The sequence below is a fragment of the Setaria italica genome, chromosome IX, assembly GCF_000263155.2.
Source record: "Setaria italica strain Yugu1 chromosome IX, Setaria_italica_v2.0, whole genome shotgun sequence".
NCBI classification, from domain to species: domain Eukaryota; kingdom Viridiplantae; phylum Streptophyta; class Magnoliopsida; order Poales; family Poaceae; genus Setaria; species Setaria italica.
In genome coordinates, this window is record NC_028458.1 from 37,404,171 (window position 1) to 37,418,356 (window position 14,186).

Here is a 14,186-nt window from a genome sequence, read left to right on the forward strand (position 1 = left end):
GCCAGGCGCATTAGATGTGCAATAGTAGATGAGATCTACTGCCGGGGTCGGAATTTTTGTCGTATGCGTATGCTTCGGTAAATCAGCCGTAACTTTTCGGTACGATCTCGGATCGGGGCAAATTTTATATAAAAATTGATCTACAGAAAAAGTTACACATGAAATTCAACCGCTTTGCCGTTTTCGGCAAAATTAGATTTCCCAAATTCTGCTTGGAAGATGGAGTTTCGGGCATCCGAAGTTTGGAACGTTAGAACGCCTAACTCTATTTTGCAGGATGTATGTATATATCTTGTGATCAGTATGGCCCCTTTGTGTATGTGATGCATGTGTGTAACTCATTCGTGACCAGCGTGTCGCGCGTACGGCAACACGACAGGAGCCATATGTGTTGTCACTTTATTGTATTTAATGGTCTGCGTGCCAATCTGTGATGATCCAAGCAACTATGTAATCTTCATTACTAGCTTCTTTACTAGCTATGAGGCGTAATAGCATGTTGTAGTTCTTGGAGGACTCATCACCAGGAGGATGGCGCACATGGAACATGGAGATGGAGATCACCATGGTGAACAGATTCTATGGAGATGGAGATCACCATATGAAAATGGGCCATACTGTGTCACAACTATGTGAATGCTATTCTGTTTATGTTTTACTTTCTGCATGCTGTGATGTTAGAAGTAGAACGATCCCTCACAAAGTTTAAGTTAGTATGCCCTCCCAACTAAAACTTGCACCGTCCCATGTCTTGTACAATTAGTGGTGGGTCTATGAAATTAGGGTACCACTAGTTTTCCTTGACTAGACGGGTTTGTGTCGGACACTTACGCGCATAAGGGTTGGTTTGCTTAACAAGGTTATCTTAACGGTTAAGGACCTTGGGGCATAAAGGTTGGGCGCCGAGACATAGAGATGTCACCCAACAACAGGAGTCATATGTGATATGATTAGCAAGAGTTGCTTACCGATCTACCTTGTTTGCTAGCGGTGATGCTAAAGCTCACTAATAGACTTGTTAGTTGTGGATCCTGAATCACTAAGTTTCAATAGAGGGATATTGATTTTAGTGGGAGTAGATTCTGTTAAAATAGTTTAATGTGATTTGCTCTATCATGGATACGTTTGTCTTAGTGTATTTTGCATTACTTTTGTTGTAGATTAAATGGCACCTAGCAGCACTACACCGTTTGCTTTGCGTTCGGTCCTTGAGAAGGACAAGTTGAATGGAACAAATTACTCGGATTGGATCCGTAACCTAAGAATTGTTCTCAGGGCTGAGAAAAAGGAAGATATTCTAGACAACCCACTACTAGAAGAACCTGCTGATGATGCACCCGCTGCTGCTAAGAATGCTTACAAGAAAGCATGTGATGCTAACCTCGAAGTAAGCTGCCTTATGCTTGCTTGCATGGAACCCGAGCTGCAGATGCAGTTCAAAACAAACCATGAGGCGCACGATATGATCGTGGCGCTTAGAGACATGTTCCAAACACAGGCCAGGACTGAAAGGTTCAATGTGTCTAAGGCCTTTGTGGAGAGCAAGCTAGCAGAAGGCGCAGCAGTAGGACCACACGTAATCAAGATGGTTGGTTACACTCAACGGTTGGAGAAGCTGGGCTTCCCACTGGGCCAAGAGTTGACCACTGATTTCATTCTTTCGTCTCTTCCGCCTAGCTATGGGAACTTCATCTCGAACTACCATATGCATGAGACGGAGAAGGGTCTGAATGAGCTGTATGGCATGCTTAAAACAGCAGAGGCTGACATCAAGAAAAGCGCTAGTACCAGCCATGTGATGGCTATACAGAATGGAGAAGGGTCTGAATGAGCTGTGTGGCATGCTTAAAACAGCAGAGGCTGACATCAAGAAAAGCGCTAGTACCAGCCATGTGATGGCTATACAGAATAAGCCTAGCTTTAAGAAGAAGGGCAATTCTTGGAAGAAGAAGGGCAAGGCTGGAACGTCCAAGCCAAACCCAACGCCCAAGGTTAAAGCTGGACCTGGACCTGCTCCAGACAAAGAGTGCTTTTACTGTCATGAACTTGGTCACTGGAAGAAAAACTGCAAGCAGTACCTAGCTTCGTTGAAGAATGGCGGAAGTAAGAGTACTTCTACCTCAGGTACGCTTGTTGTTAATGTTATAGACAACATTTTTCTCGCTGATACAATTATTAATTCTTGGGTATTTGATACCGGATCGGTTGCTCATATTTGCAATTCGATGCAGGGAATGATAAGAAGTAGAAGCGTGGAAAGAGGAGAAGTTGATTTCCGCGTGGGCAATAATGCAAGAGTTGCTGCGTTGACTGTCGGGACGATGCAACTCCACCTCCCGTCAGGATTTATTATGGAGTTGAATAATTGTTATTTCGTTCCTAGTTTAAGTCGAAACATTTTGTCTCCTTCATGCTTGATGAAGGATGGTTATTCATTTGCGAGTGAAAACAATGGTTGTGTGATCTCTAAGAATGATATGTTTATGGCTTTTGCACCCATTGTGAATGGATTATTTGTTTTAAATCTTGATGGTTCACCTGTCTGTAACGTAAGTGCTAAAAGGCCTCGGCCTAATGATTTGAGTCCTACCTACTTGTGACATTGTCATTTGGGTCATATAAGTGAAAAGCGCATGAAGAAACTCCATTCTGATGGACTTCTAACTTCGTTTGATTTTGAATCATACGAGACATGTGAGGCTTGCTTGCTAGGCAAGATGACCAAGACGCCTTTCACAGGATTTTCTGAGAGAGCAGTAGACTTGTTGGAACTCGTACATAGTGATGTATGCGGACCAATGAGCACGACGGCTAGAGGAGGATTCCAATACTTCATAACTTTCACTGATGATTTTAGTAGATGTGGCTATGTCTACTTGATGAGGCACAAGTCTGAAACCTTTGAAAAGTTCAAGGAATTTCAGAATGAAGTTGAAAATCAGCGTGGCAAGAAAATTAAGGCCTTACGATCTGATCATGGAGGCGAGTATTTGAGCCACGAGTTTAGCAATCATCTAAAGAGTTGCGGAATTGTTCTACAACTTACGCCGCCTGGAACACCTCAGAGAAACGGTGTATCCGAGCGACGTAATCGAACTTTGTTAGACATGGTTCGATCAATGATGAGCCAGTCGGACCTACCGTTGTCATTTTGGGGATACGCTCTAGAAACAACAGCTTTCACACTTAATAGGGTATCATCTAAGTCCGTAGTCAAGACACCATATGAGATATGGACTGGAAAGGTTCCTAGTTTGTCTTTTCTAAAGATTTGGGGATGTGAAGTGTTTGTCAAGCGACTTCAGTCGGACAAGATCACACCCAAGTCAGATAAGTGCATTTTCATGGGATATCCCAAGGAAACTTTGGGATATTATTTCTACAACCGATCAGAAGGCAAAGTGTTTGTCGCTCGGAACAGGGTTTTCCTAGAGAAAGAGTTTCTCAAAGGAGAAAAGAGTGGAAAGACAGTGCATCTTGAAGAAGTTCAAGATAAGCCGATCGGGCAAGAATCAATGAGTGATGCTAACATAGCAGAACAAGTTGAGATACCCATGGCAAGAGAAGCACCGCCACAACCACGAAGGTCAGCAAGGCTCCGCGAAATGCGGGAAATATTATTGTTGGACAATGATGAGCCTGCGACATATGCAGAAGCAATGATGGACCCAGACTCCGAAAAATGGCAGAGTGCCATGCAATCCGAAATAGAATCCATGGGAGACAATCAAGTTTGGAACTTGGTTGACCCGCCTGATGGTGTTAAAGCCATAGAGTGCAAGTGGATCTATAAGAAGAAAAAGGACATGGATGGAAATGTTCTCATCTATAAAGCACGACTTGTCGCAAAAGGTTTTCGACAAGTTCAAGGAGTTGACTACGATGAGACCTTGTCGCCCGTAGTGATGCTTAAGTCCATTCGGATTATTCTAGCTATAGCTGCATATTTCGATTATGAGATATGGCAGATGGATGTCAAGACAGCTTTCCTGAATGGAAACCTAGCTGAGGACGTGTATATGATACAGCCCGAGGGTTTTGTCGATCCGAAAAAATGCTGGAAAGGTATGCAAGCTTCAGAGATCTATTTATGGATTGAAGCAAGCATCTAGGAGTTGGAACATTCGTTTTGATGAAGTGGTCAAAGGGTTTGACTTCACCAAGAACGAAGAAGAGTCTTGTGTTTACAAGAAGGTTAGTGGGAGCTCTGTAGTATTTCTAATCTTATATGTGGATGACATATTACTGATTGGAAATAACATTCCTATGCTTGAGTCCGTAAAGACTTCACCGAAAAATAGTTTTTCGATGAATGACTTAGGGGAAGCGGCATATATTCTGGGCATTAAGATCTATAGAGATAGATCGAGAAGGCTTATAGGTTTAAGCCAAGATACTTACATTGACAAAGTGTTGAAGCGGTTCAGCATGGAAGAGGCAAAGAAAGGGTTCTTGCCTATGTCACATGGCATACATCTTAGCAAGACTCAGGGTCCTTCGACTGCTGATGAGCGGGATCGCATGAGTAGAGTGCCATATGCCTCGGCTATTGGATCTATCATGTATGCAATGATAAGTACTCGCCCAGATGTTTCATATGCGCTAAGTATGACAAGCAGACACCAATCTGATCTAGGTGAGAGTCACTGGACAGCAGTGAAAAACATTCTTAAGTACTTGAGAAGGACTAAAGATATGTTCCTCGTCTATGGAGGTGAGGAGGAGCTCGTTGTAACAGGTTACACCGATGCTAGTTTCCAAACCGACAGAGATGATTCAAAGTCACAATCAGGATTTGTGTTCACGCTAAATGGTGGTGCTGTTAGTTGGAAGAGTTCCAAACAGGAGACGATGGCCGATTCTACGACAGAAGCTGAGTACATCGCGGCTTCGGAAGCCGCGAAGGAAGGTGTTTGGATAAGGAATTTCCTCATTGAGCTTGGTGTGTTCCCAAATGCGTCCAGCCCATTGAATCTCTACTGTGATAATAATGGGGAAATTGCGTAAGTAAAGGAGCCAAGGAACCACCAGAAGAACAAACACGTAATGCGGCGATTTCATCTCATTCGAGACTTCGTTAACCGGGGTGAGATCAAGATATGCAAAATACACACGGATCTGAACATTTCTGATCCGTTGACAAAACCACTCCCGCAGGCTAAGCATGATGTGCATGTAAGAGCTATGGGTATTAGGTACCTTCTAGATTGACTCTAGTGCAAGTGGGAAACTGTTGGAGGTGTGCCCTAGAGGCAATCATAGAGATGATGATATTCCATTTGTATCCATGATTTGTATATTGTGTTCATTGAATATCCATTAAAGGCTACTTGAATTGATTTGCAATTATGTGAATTGTATGTGAAACTCTTTACTTGTATGGTTATTCTAAAGTTGTCCCTAGTAGAAGTTCATGTGAGGACACACCTGAATATTAGACTAGCACATGTATTAGTTGATGACTATGTTTCACAAGTCATGGACATGGAGATGTTGAACTAATAATATGGACACATGTGGAGACATGTGCTAGGACTGACCCAACACGAGAAGTAGTTCTCTCTTTAAACAACATATACGCTTTGTCCTTAGACCTGAGATTGTCGCATGTATTCTAGATGTGGATCGACCTACTTAGGGGCTATCAAACGCTACGCCGTAACAGGGTAGTTATAAAGGTAGCTTTCGGGTTTGTCAAGAAGCATGCTATGAGACATGGTCAATCAAGATGGGATTTGCCCCTCTCTGATTGAGAGTGATATCTCTGGGCCCCTCGAGTGATCGGATCCGAAAATGCATGGCCATGCTACGTACGGTTAAGAGTTAACCTACAAAGGGATTCCGAATCATAGGATCGAGAAAGAGCGGTCGGCTTGAAGCTAGACCAAATATCGTGAGGCAAAGGGAATAGCATGTATATTATGTTGTGATGGTTCGTCTGATATGATCTTCGTGTGCGTATAGGAGTTGGCACGTCTTGCTAGAGGCCGCTACCGACTATTGGGCCGAGTAGGAGTACTCGGGCCATGTCTATACGTATCCGAACCCATAGGGTCACACACTTAAGGGGCTGGAAGCCCAATTCGGATCTGATCCGAGTTGGATTAGGTTTGGAAGTACTAATGGGCCTCGGACCCAGAGGCCCGTTAGGAACCTCTATAAATAGAGGGGTGGGGGCGCCCTAGGGTTTACACCTTTTTGGCGAAGCACATCTGCTGCGCCTCCCATGCCCTCGCCTGTTGCAACTCGCGGATCTAGCAGTCCGGCTTGCGACGCTTCCTCCCTGCATGTGTGGATACCTTAGAGGTGTTGCACCTGCAGCACTTGGACGAGCCGCCGACGAGCCACGACGAGCCGACGACGAGCCGCGGCACGAGGGCGATCTTGCTGCACGTGGACGAGCTGCTGAGGAGCTGCTGGACGTTGATGTGATCGACTACGTACGACTACGTTGATCGACTACGTACGACTACGTTGATCGACTACGTACGACTACGTTGATCGTCTTCACTGCATCGATGAAAATCTACATCTTCCGCATCAGTAGTGCGTCGAGTGGTAATCCCGTGATCCTTATATGGCAGTTCTTCCTGGTTTTACACGGTAGAAATTTTGATTTGCGCTAGTGTAGCCTACCTCATATCCCAACAATTGCGTGTTTATACTTTCTTGCTTGTGTCCTTCGATTCGCTTGCAGGAAAAGCCTTCTCTGCGAGGTCAATCAAGTTGTGTTTGGTTGATAACCAACAGAGCAGTGGAGTAGTGGTTGCAGGGATTTGAATCTGTCTGATTAGAAGCCTGGATCGTCAACATCGAGTCTCCACCAATCGAATTTATCACTACCTTTCGAAAGATCGGGCCAGTGCTACATCACTAGTGCTGATACTCTATGATCCTTATGGATGCATGTGTCAAACTAATTCTGAACCGTATGCATTATGAAGCTTGTGCTCCCCTCATGAATTTGTACTAGAATGGCTTCTGTCCCCCTCATACCGCATAAATCATGAATTTGTCCCATTATTGTTTCACAGTACACTCCAGCATAAAAAATTGACAAAGAACTTTCGTTTCCTGATAAACAATATAATTTCCTGAATTTATTGACATCAAAACTGCTTTTTTAGGTTTAGGGGCAAAATGGTCTTTTCACGTGCCATCTAACACCGTTACTATTTCAAATGGACGGTAGCGCCATTTTGTGTCAAATAGAGAATTTTGAACTTTGACAGCCCAAGAAGGGAAATAGGAACTTTAGTAGCGTGGGAATTTTCTCTTTTGTTTTTTTACAGAGGTTTCATTCTCGAACACGCCCCCACTTTCGTCGGACCCACCTCCCACGTCAATCATCATGCATTCACGACTCCAGCCGGCCACAGCCCCCGCACCCGCAGCTCAAAACCCCATTTCCCAAACCCCCGACGGGCTTGCCGAGGCGTCGACACGCGTACCACCCCGCCGGGAGACGAGAGGGGTAGGGCAAGGGAGGAAGCTAGGGCCTAGGGTCACCTCGATCTGCTCGCCGACACGTGGCACGCAGTGCCATGGCGTCGGCTGAGGCGGGCCGCCCGGGGCAGTACGTGAAGCTGCGCAAGGAGGAGAAGGATGGGGACGTGCCCGTGGGCACCGAGGACATCCGCCCCGGTGAGCTCAACCAGCCCATCCGCGTCCCGAAGGTCTATCCCTCTCCGGATCGATCGATTGATCGCAAATTCCCTGCGCGCATTTTGGTGTCCTCTTTGATCCGGTCTAATGAATTGGGGTTTTGCGTGTATTTGGCTTGTAATGCAGCTGGACGTTCAGAAGTGCGAAGCGTGCCGGCAGGTGCTTCTGCCAGACTTCCACCCGCCGGCCGACGAGCCCTGGAGTATGTTGGCTTCGTCTAGGAACTCATTCGCACTCACGAAAACAAAGCACCGGCGAGGGAGACGATGAACACAAGCTATTTTCAGCGACAAACGCCGTGGCCACATACCAGCCTGTATCTTGGCACTTTATTTTCTCTGGACTTGCCTACTACCGACGCACCCGGGAGGAGTACAGAGCCGGGCCTCATATAGGCTGGGGACACACAGCGGATAGCCTTCACGCTAGCCGTTGTGCCATGATCTGCATGCAGGACCTGCAACACTCGCTCGCCATGCAGCGCTGCCTAACAGACTAATTCTACGCACATGCAAATGTACGCGCTAACTAACCAACAACCTTGCATGGGCCGTACGCACCCACTAACATACTAACAACCTTGCATGCAACTAAACTAACCTGACACACCTACTGACTCATCCTCAAACAAACTTAAGTCATGATTATCCTAACAAACTACCCTTACTCTTGACTTGCGCAACTCATCCTCACAGCAACGCCGGCTCATCCTCGGCGTCGGCTAGCAGCACCCTCTCCCTCCTCGACTCAGGGCAGTCTCTTGCGATGTGCCCACGCTTGCAAAGTTGAAACATTTTCCTCGGTTGCAGCACTCTGATTGCCTGCTGGACCCCGAGACTATGCTTACACCATCGTCATTCTCATCATGACCGCCATCACGGCCAACTGCCTTCTTGTTGCTACCATGGCGCGCCGCATCACCGCTCGCCTGCTCCTTGCCACGGCACTGACGGCGACGTGCTTCCCACTGCTCCTCGATGAGGTACAGCCGCCCGACGCTGTTTGTAACTTCTTCAAGGTCAGCATCCTCTGCTACGCGCAGCCAGCCAATGACCTCCTCCACGGACGTCGTGTCAAAGTCCATAAACATCTCGATCGCCACGGCGACCTGCTTCATCTTCTTCGGGACCATGCACAGGATCTTCTTCACCACGCGGCTGTCCTCCATTGGTTCACCAAGTTCGCACAGGCTGGCGACAAGCCCGTTGATGCGCATCGTGAAGTCGTTGACAGACTCCCCATTGCAGAACGCGACGTTCTCGAACTCCTTCAAGAGACGTTGCACGCTTGCGGACTTCACACGATCATCGCCGACCCTCATCTTCTTCACGGCATCCCACGCTTCTTTCGCCAACTTCTTCACGGCGAGCCTGGCCTTCATCTCCGACGGCACCGCGTGCAAGATGGCAGCCAACGCCCGCCAATCCATGGCGCGCTCCTTGCATACCACCTCCACGGCATCCTTAGCTCCATCGCCTCTAGGGAAACCTGCATAACCAAAGACCACTCATGGTAATTGGTCTTAGTCAGCAGCGGCAACTCGATAGTGGTGGCACTCGCCACTACGACCGGACGAGGTGAGCTGCTAGAGCCGTCGTCGTCGATGCGCGGCTTCTTCGGTCCAAGGGACGACATCTTCGATCACCTTGGCTCTGATACCAAATGTTGGCTTCGCCTAGGAACTCACTCGCACTCACGAACACAAAGCACCGGTGAGGAAGACGATGAACACAAGCTATTTTCAGCGACGAACGCTGCGGCCGCGTACCGGCCTGTATCTTGGCACTTTATTTTCTCTGGACTTGCCTACTACCGACGCACTTGGGAGGAGTACAGAGCCAGGCCTCATATAGGCTGGGGACACACAACGGATAGCCTTCACGCCGGCCGTTGCGTCATGATCCGCATGCAGGACCTGCTCCACTCGCTCGCCATGCAGCGCTGCCTAACATACTAATTCTACGCGCATGCAAATGTATGCGCTAACTAACCAACAACCTTGCATGCGCCATACGCACCCACTAACATACTAACAACCTTGCATGCAACTAAACTAACCTGACACACGTACTGACTCATCCTCAAAAAAACTTAAGTCATGATTATCCTAATAGAGTACCGGTATCTTCGGGTGCGCCGAGGACCGCGAGAGCTATACGCTTCCTGTCACTCTCTCTGTTCTACGCTACCCCCAATTTGTCCGCTGTACTACTAGATTCTACCTTTTCCCCGTGGAATGTAGTGTTAATGGGGTCGGATCCGTGACCACGCTACTAGTTCTGAGGGATTCTGCAGAGGATTCGTGCATTCACATGTGCTGATGCTGAGGATTAGTTCGTCATGTGCGCTGATGTTTGGAGGCATAACATGCGACAGGAAACAAGGAATGACTATGTGAATATGTGTAGGAAATAGGGACAGAGTTGAGCTGCTGTTGTTGAAAGTTCAAGATATGGGGCTCTTATACTCTATGCTGCTGTAGATTTTCCTGGTGCTTGGGCATATGGTGGGAGGCTGTTAGCAGTGTATTTAGTTTAATTGACGTCTGTCAGACCACACCTGCTTGAAGCGCAAGCGATTATATATGTCGAATGAACACTTTGATTGTGAAGTTGATGCTGTGAACAGCACTACTGTTTAAATTAACCTGGGCATGCTTACAGTGGATTGGGGCATACCGTTAATGTTTGTGTCCAAAATGACCCCTGAGGCTCCCATGGAAAATTTGAGTAAGGTTTAGGGGGTGTTTAGATACACCCCGCTAAAGTTTAGCACCTATCATATCGGATGTTTAGATGGTAATTAGGAGTATTAAACATAGGCTAATTACAAAACTAATTGTATAGATGGAGTCTAATTCGCGAGACGAATCTATAAAGCCTAATTAGTCCATGATTTGACAATGTGGTGCTACAGTAACCATTTGCTAATGATGGATTAATTAGGCTCAATAGATTCGTCTCGCGAATTAGCATCGGGGTTCTGCAATTAGTTTTCTAATTAGCTCATGTTTAGTCCTCCTAATTAGCATCCGAACATCCGATGTGACACTGCTAAAGTTTAGCACCTAGTATCCAAACATTCCCTTAGTTTTGCAACTTCTTTTTACCAGATCATTGGACAGGTACCAGTAATTATAACTTGGGAGATACCACAATTTGGTACGGTACCAATTTCAATATGTAGGCCTCTTTGGACCCTCTTAATGTGTTCCCTGCTTGCCTAGCTCCTGTTTCGTCATGCTTCTAGCCGGTATGGATTTCCAGATTTATTCGGAAGAATCAATCACTCTTTGCATTGCAAATTTAACTGTTCAAATACTTATACCATATCTGCAATCATTTCCCATTAATGAATTGCGATTACAAGCTCTATAATATGTTAGGCTTCAGCATTGGGCACACCTGTTATTTTTCCTGTCCATGTGATTTTGATGTTGCTTGTATTGTCATTCTAACAAGGAATGTGTAGTCACTGAACTAACAAACAAAGAGAGTACTGCCAATATCTGCTTTATGTGACTGGCCAGTTATGTTCTGAGATATATACTGTTCTAGAATTACTAATGAGTGAGTATTTCAGCATGTAACATTCTCTTATTTCTGTGTAGGTTGGACTGGGTTACTTTGCCCTTGTGTGCTGTTTGGACGTAATATTCAAGCCCTTACAGGAGTCCCATGGACAGAACCTTGCACTTTCCATGCTCTTTGCATTGAAGGTGGCATTGCACTGGCTATACTAACAGCAGCATTTCATGGTGTCACTGACCCAGCAGTATCATGCCTGATTGGTGAAGGACTACTCTGTGGCTGGATGTTATGTACTGCCGGTACCAGTTTATCTCGTGGAAATCTTCAGAAGAAATACCATCTCATGGTTTGTAATGTTTTCTTCAGTAGCTTTACATACTTGCATTGTCTCTTTTTTTTAAAAAAAAAGGAAACAGTTTTCATTTGGGACATGATAGTGATTTCAGGCCTCAAGTAGGTTGGCCTGGAGAGGTGTGTCATTTGGTAAAGTTGCATTGTTTGTCATTATCTCTTGCAGGCACTAAATGTTCTATTGAACATTTATTAGTTTCTTCGCCGTTAATCACTGAAATTCAGTGTACGCTCCATTTCTTTTTCCATTGCCATCAACTTTCAGTGACTACCGTAAAATAGGATGAATTATAATATTTCCATTTATGTTCTGACGCTTGATGTTTCTCAAACAACCTAGTCCTCTTTTAAGTGGGTGTAGGTCTGTTTTTAGTTTTCCTGTAACTGTGTCATGAACCTAAATGCCACATCTCAGTGTTTTTCTTCTCCACCAGGACTCTCCATGCAATTCTTGACTGGTCCATCTGTTAGATGATCAGGAGGTTCGTGTGTTTGTACTGGACTCGATTTGAGTCAGGAGACCGAACCAGCTTCTATCCAGAAGGTCAGGCGCAAGGAGCAGTCCTGGTATATTACACCAGAGGGATTCGGCCAGCATCAGAAGATTGCAATCATCTTGGAGATAGAATAGAATTAGAGATAAACTAGTTTGTTTCCTATTCCGCCAAAACAAGATTGTAATTCTACTTCTTTGTAATCTGTCAAGCCTTTGCGCCTATATAACATGGAACCGTGGGATGCGAGTTTGCTAACCACGTTTACCCAATTGTCTTATATTTTCACATGATAATCAGAGCCCTCTTCATCTAGAGCATCGACTGTCATGGTGTCCTCATCTTCCTCGGCAACGGCGTTAGCACCACTCGGTCCTCAAGTCACCGAGAAGCTCACCAGGGATAACTACGTACTATGGAAGGCGCAGGTTCTTCCGCCCATCACGGGGGCGCAATTGCTTGGAATTCTAGAGGGATCCATCAAAGACCCACCTGAAATTTTGGAGATCATCAAGGATGACAAGTCCAAGGAGACTGTTAGCAATCCGGCATACTCCACATGGCTGGCACAAGATCAGCAAATTCTTGCGTTTCTGTTCAACTCCGTTACAAAAGATGCATTGGGGCAAGTAGCAACCCTAGCATCGTCTGCAGAGGTTTGGGTGGCGTTAGAGAATATGTTCTTTGCTCAATCTCGTGCAAGAGTGACTCATCTGCGGATGCAGTTGTCGACCCTCAAGAAGGGAAACATGACAACCTCAGTTTATTTCAACAAGATGAAGGCAATCGCCGACGAGCTTGCGGGCGCTGGAAAGAAGGTTGAAGATGACGAGATGATATCTTTCATCCTTACTGGATTGGACAGTGAATATAACCCTATTGTTACTTCGGTCATGGGGTGCACGGATCAGATCTCATTGAGTGAGTTATACACCCAAGTGATGGCGTATGAATCAAGATTGGAGATGCTACATGATAACTCTGGTCCTCAGTACCAATCATCCGCAAATGCTGCATCAAGAGGATGAGGTGGAAGCTCTAATACTCGGGGCCGCGGGAATTTTGGCCGCGGTCGTGGAGCAAATAGAGGTGGCAGAAATTTTGGAGGAGAAGATGGCCGTCAGATGTTTAGGAGCGGGGCGGTCACAGAAGCTCTAAGCCAAAGTGCCAGATTTGTGATCGGCCCAACCACACAGCAAAGGAGTGTTGGTATAGGTATGATGAGGACAATCAAGCAAACAGTAACAAGATGGCTAACTCTGGTCAAGCGACAGCATATGGTGTTGATACAAACTGGTACGCCGATAGTGGAGCCTCGGATCATCTTACCGGCAATCTTAAGAAGATGACTGTTCAAGAGAAGTATGGTGGTCGAGATCAAGTCTATTCTGCAAGTGGCCAAGGTATGAGGATTAATAATATCGGTCATGCTATTTTGCAAACCCCCATTCGCAATCTTTTCTTGAAAAACATCCTACATGTTCCAAGCGCACATAAAAATCTTGCTTCTGTCCATCGTCTTGCCCTAGATAATAATGTTATTTTTGAATTTCATCCCAATTTTTTCCTTTCAAGGATCGGGCAACGAGAAAAATTCTTCATCAAGGAAGATGTGAGGGGGGTCTCTATCCCCTAGTGTCGCATTCAACAGATGGGAGTCCAGATAACGAAATTCTAGCTATCATTAAACCGTCCACAAAACGGTGGCATAGTCGACTCGTCCACCCAGGTTTCCCTATAGTGTCCCGCATCCTTAGAGATTACAATTTACCTTTTGTCAACAATAATAATATCGAGTCTGTGTGTGACTCTTGCCAAAGAGCTAAAAGTCATCAACTACCTTATTCGATATCAGAAAATTATTCTTCTACTCCGCTTGCTTTGGGGACCGGCGCCTATCTCTGTTGGGCATTTCACCTATTATGTCAGTTTCATTGATGATTTCAGTAAACACACATGGATCTACATTCTTAAACATAAATCTGACGTTTTCAATGCATTCCTTGATTTCCAGAAGCTTGTCGAAAGACAATTCAATCAAAAGATTTTAGCCATGCAAACTGACTGGGGTGGTGAATATGAAAAACTAAATCTTTTCTTCCAAAAGAATGGGATAACCCATCGAGTCTCCTGCCCACATGCACAC

The 14,186-nt window shown here is 45.7% G+C and overlaps 1 protein-coding gene across 1 annotated transcript; it reads left to right on the top strand.

Annotated features, from left to right (window-relative positions):
• Positions 1–12,369: 12,369 nt before the first annotated feature.
• On the top strand, positions 12,370–13,068 carry LOC105915167. Its single transcript, XM_012849072.1, has one exon. The coding sequence runs from the start codon at positions 12,370–12,372 to the stop codon at positions 13,066–13,068; it is 699 nt and encodes a 232-aa protein (XP_012704526.1).
• The last annotated feature ends 1,118 nt before the right edge of the window (positions 13,069–14,186 follow it).

Coding starts and splice junctions, on each gene's coding strand:
- LOC105915167 (XM_012849072.1), top strand. CDS start 12,370: ATGGTGTCCTCATCTTCCTCGGCAACGGCGTTAGCACCACTCGGTCCT.